Source organism: Verticillium dahliae, genomic scaffold (assembly GCF_000150675.1).
Source record: "Verticillium dahliae VdLs.17 supercont1.1 genomic scaffold, whole genome shotgun sequence".
In the NCBI taxonomy this organism is placed as follows: Eukaryota; Fungi; Ascomycota; class Sordariomycetes; order Glomerellales; family Plectosphaerellaceae; genus Verticillium; species Verticillium dahliae.
Window position 1 is genome coordinate 314,799 of NW_009276921.1, and position 2,691 is coordinate 317,489.

At 61.5% G+C, this 2,691-nt stretch overlaps 1 protein-coding gene across 1 annotated transcript; it reads right to left on the minus strand.

Annotated features, from left to right (window-relative positions):
* Positions 1-636: 636 nt before the first annotated feature.
* On the minus strand, positions 637-2,610 carry VDAG_00090 (uncharacterized protein; the record flags this gene model as incomplete). The annotated part of the gene is made up of 1 exon (XM_009651467.1): positions 637-2,610. One exon carries the CDS (start codon positions 2,608-2,610, stop codon positions 637-639), a length of 1,974 nt encoding a protein of 657 aa, XP_009649762.1.
* Between the last annotated feature and the right edge of the window lie 81 nt (positions 2,611-2,691).

The following is a 2,691-nucleotide window of genomic DNA, read 5'->3' on the forward strand; positions in this document are numbered from 1 at the left end:
GCAGCTGAGTGTACATGACGGACCGCGGCGAAGGGGTCGCCCAAGGAAGAAGGCAAGGGACGGCAGGGCCAACATACGTGCTCTTCCTGATTATTTCAGTGATCCTATCGTCGAATGAGTAACTAGACACGCGCAACAGCGATCATCTGATTGCCCTCTAGTCACTCTACGAGCTCCCTGTCTACGCGCGCACTTCAGTCAAATGTTCTCACACATTCAATGATTACAGAGGCAGCGGCTCGAGATACATGGTATTCTGTTCATGTGTAGCGTTAAATGAGTGTGTCGTATCGCCATCCTTCGGCGCCCGTGGGATATAGATGCTAGCTAGGGTCCTGGCCCTGCTGGAAAGTATAAAAAAGACCAAAAAAAAAAGTATAGACCCAAAATAACCTGAGAACCGTACAACCAATGTAGGTATCCTGACCTTTCTATCTCGAAACCCCTTCCCGTCGAACCCAGCTCGTATCGTGGAAGTCCCAGAGCTCCGTTGGTTGCCTCTCCCCGTGGCCCTCACCCCGCTACGGGGTATCGCATAAGAAACGTATCTTTTGTTTTTCCCTCCCCGCTCATGTTCTATCTTGCCCTCTACGTGACCGAGTGGGTCGTCTGACTACGCGTCGCGAGTACCGCACTCTACAGAAGCCTGTGATTCCTGCGCACGTCGTGCGGCGTGCTACGCCTGCGGTCGACAAAGCTGTGGCGGAAGGGCCTGTACTTCTTTGGCTGCTCGACCTCCTGTTGGCCCTGCTCAGGCACAGGCGTGGCGGTGGCGACAATGGTCTCGGTGAGGGTGACTGCCGTGCCGCAGTTGGAGGCGGTCTCGGTGACGGTGACGGGCGCGGGGCAGGTGGGCGCGGCGGCGGTCGGCGCGGCCGAGGGGTGGACTGTCATGGTGATGACGCCGACCTGGTCGCCCATGGTGATGGTGACGACGCCGGTCTGGACGTGGGGGGGTGGAGCGGCCTGGTCCTTGCCGCCCTCGGGGGCAAGGGGCACGGGGGGCGGGTGGATGGTGACGATGGCGGTGCTGATCTGGGGCACGCCGGGCTGGGTGGGGTTGGGCGCCATGGTGATGATCACGACGGAGGTGATGGGCTCGGCCTCCTCCACGGGCTGCACGGGCTGCACGGGCTTTGCGGCCTCGATCGGCGCCGTTGGCTCGGGAGCGGCAGGCGCGGGCGTGGCGGTGACAGTGATGATGCTGACGCCGCTCTCGCCTATCGTGGCCACAGCACCGGAGGGCAGGGCCGAGGTGGCGATGACCTCGCCACCACCTGCGACGATGTGCGACGTGGCCTCCGGAGGGTTGGTCTGGTCGGGGGGCAGCACCACGGTCTGGGTGATGGTGGTGGGAGCAGGAGCAGTGGCGTTGGCGTTGGCAGCGGTGCCCTGGCAGGCGATGAACTGCGACTGGCACTGGGTGAGCTGGATGCCAGGGCCGACGATGGACTGGCATTGGGTAAACTGAATGTTACAAGCAGCCACGCAGGCCTCCTGGAACTGGCCAAATGTGACGCCGCCCACGACGAAACCGCCGGCGCCCGGCGCCGGGGCGGGCTGTCCGGGAACAGCAGGCGGCGCGGGGGCCGGCTGCACAGCGGGACAGATGCCGCCAAGGCCGGACTGGAACACGAACAGGGTAACCTGCTGGACAATGATGATGACAGGCTGCCTGATGATAGCCGTCTCGGTCGAGACAACGGAAACGGTCTCAGTAGCTGGTGGTCCAGGAGGGGCAGTGATGATCTGCTCTCTGGTGACAACGCTCGTGACGGTCAAATTGTTGTTGAGGACCTGTGTAAGAGTCTCAATCTGGAGCTCCGTGGAGATTTGAACGGATGCTGCTGCGCTGGTCAGGGTGGCTTCGCTGATGATGCCACTGGACAGCGAGGTGCCGTTGACAGCAACCGGGATGGAGGTGGTCCGGGCGGCTTCCTCAGAAAGGGTGCCATTGACAACTGGAAGCTCTGAGCTGAGAGCTAGGCTTTCGGTCGCAGTCGCAATATGTGTGGTGCTGTTGGGAAACAGACTGCTCGTAGCTTCAGCTCCCACAATATGGGACGTGGAAAGCTCGGTTGCCTCAGCCTTCGAAGCACTGGAAGTCGCGTTGACACTGGGTATCGCGATGGCACTGGAGAGCTCGATGGCACTGGAGAGCTCGATGGCACTGGAGTGCTCGATGGCACTGGAGTGCTCGATGGCACTGGAGTGCTCGATGGAGCTGGATGCCTCGCGAGTGCTAGAAACCTCTAGGGCACTGGTGCTCGCGAGGACAGCTTCGGTAAGCTCAGAGGACGACAGGGAGGCTGACTGCTCGATAGACCCCGTGGGGAGTGATTCGGTGGCGGTGGTGCTGACCGAGGCAGCTGGCGTGGAGAGGATCGGCGTCGGCGCAATCTCGAGAGAGGAGGAGAGCTCAGCAGGCACTTTCGGCCCCTTTGCAACGGGGGCCTCGACGACGGGGGGCACCGGGACGACCTTGGGAGCGGCAGCGGCGGCAGGGGGCGGGATGACGCCGCCCTGAAACTGGCTCTGGAACCCTTGCTGGGAGGCAAGTGTCTCGCTGGCGAGGAGGAGGAGGGCGGTGGCGCTGGCCTTGAACATCATGGTGAGATGTGATCTGTGGGTTCCGATATGTAGGTAGATATATCAGGAAATGGTGGGTAAAATTGGCTGCCTTCAAAGGGA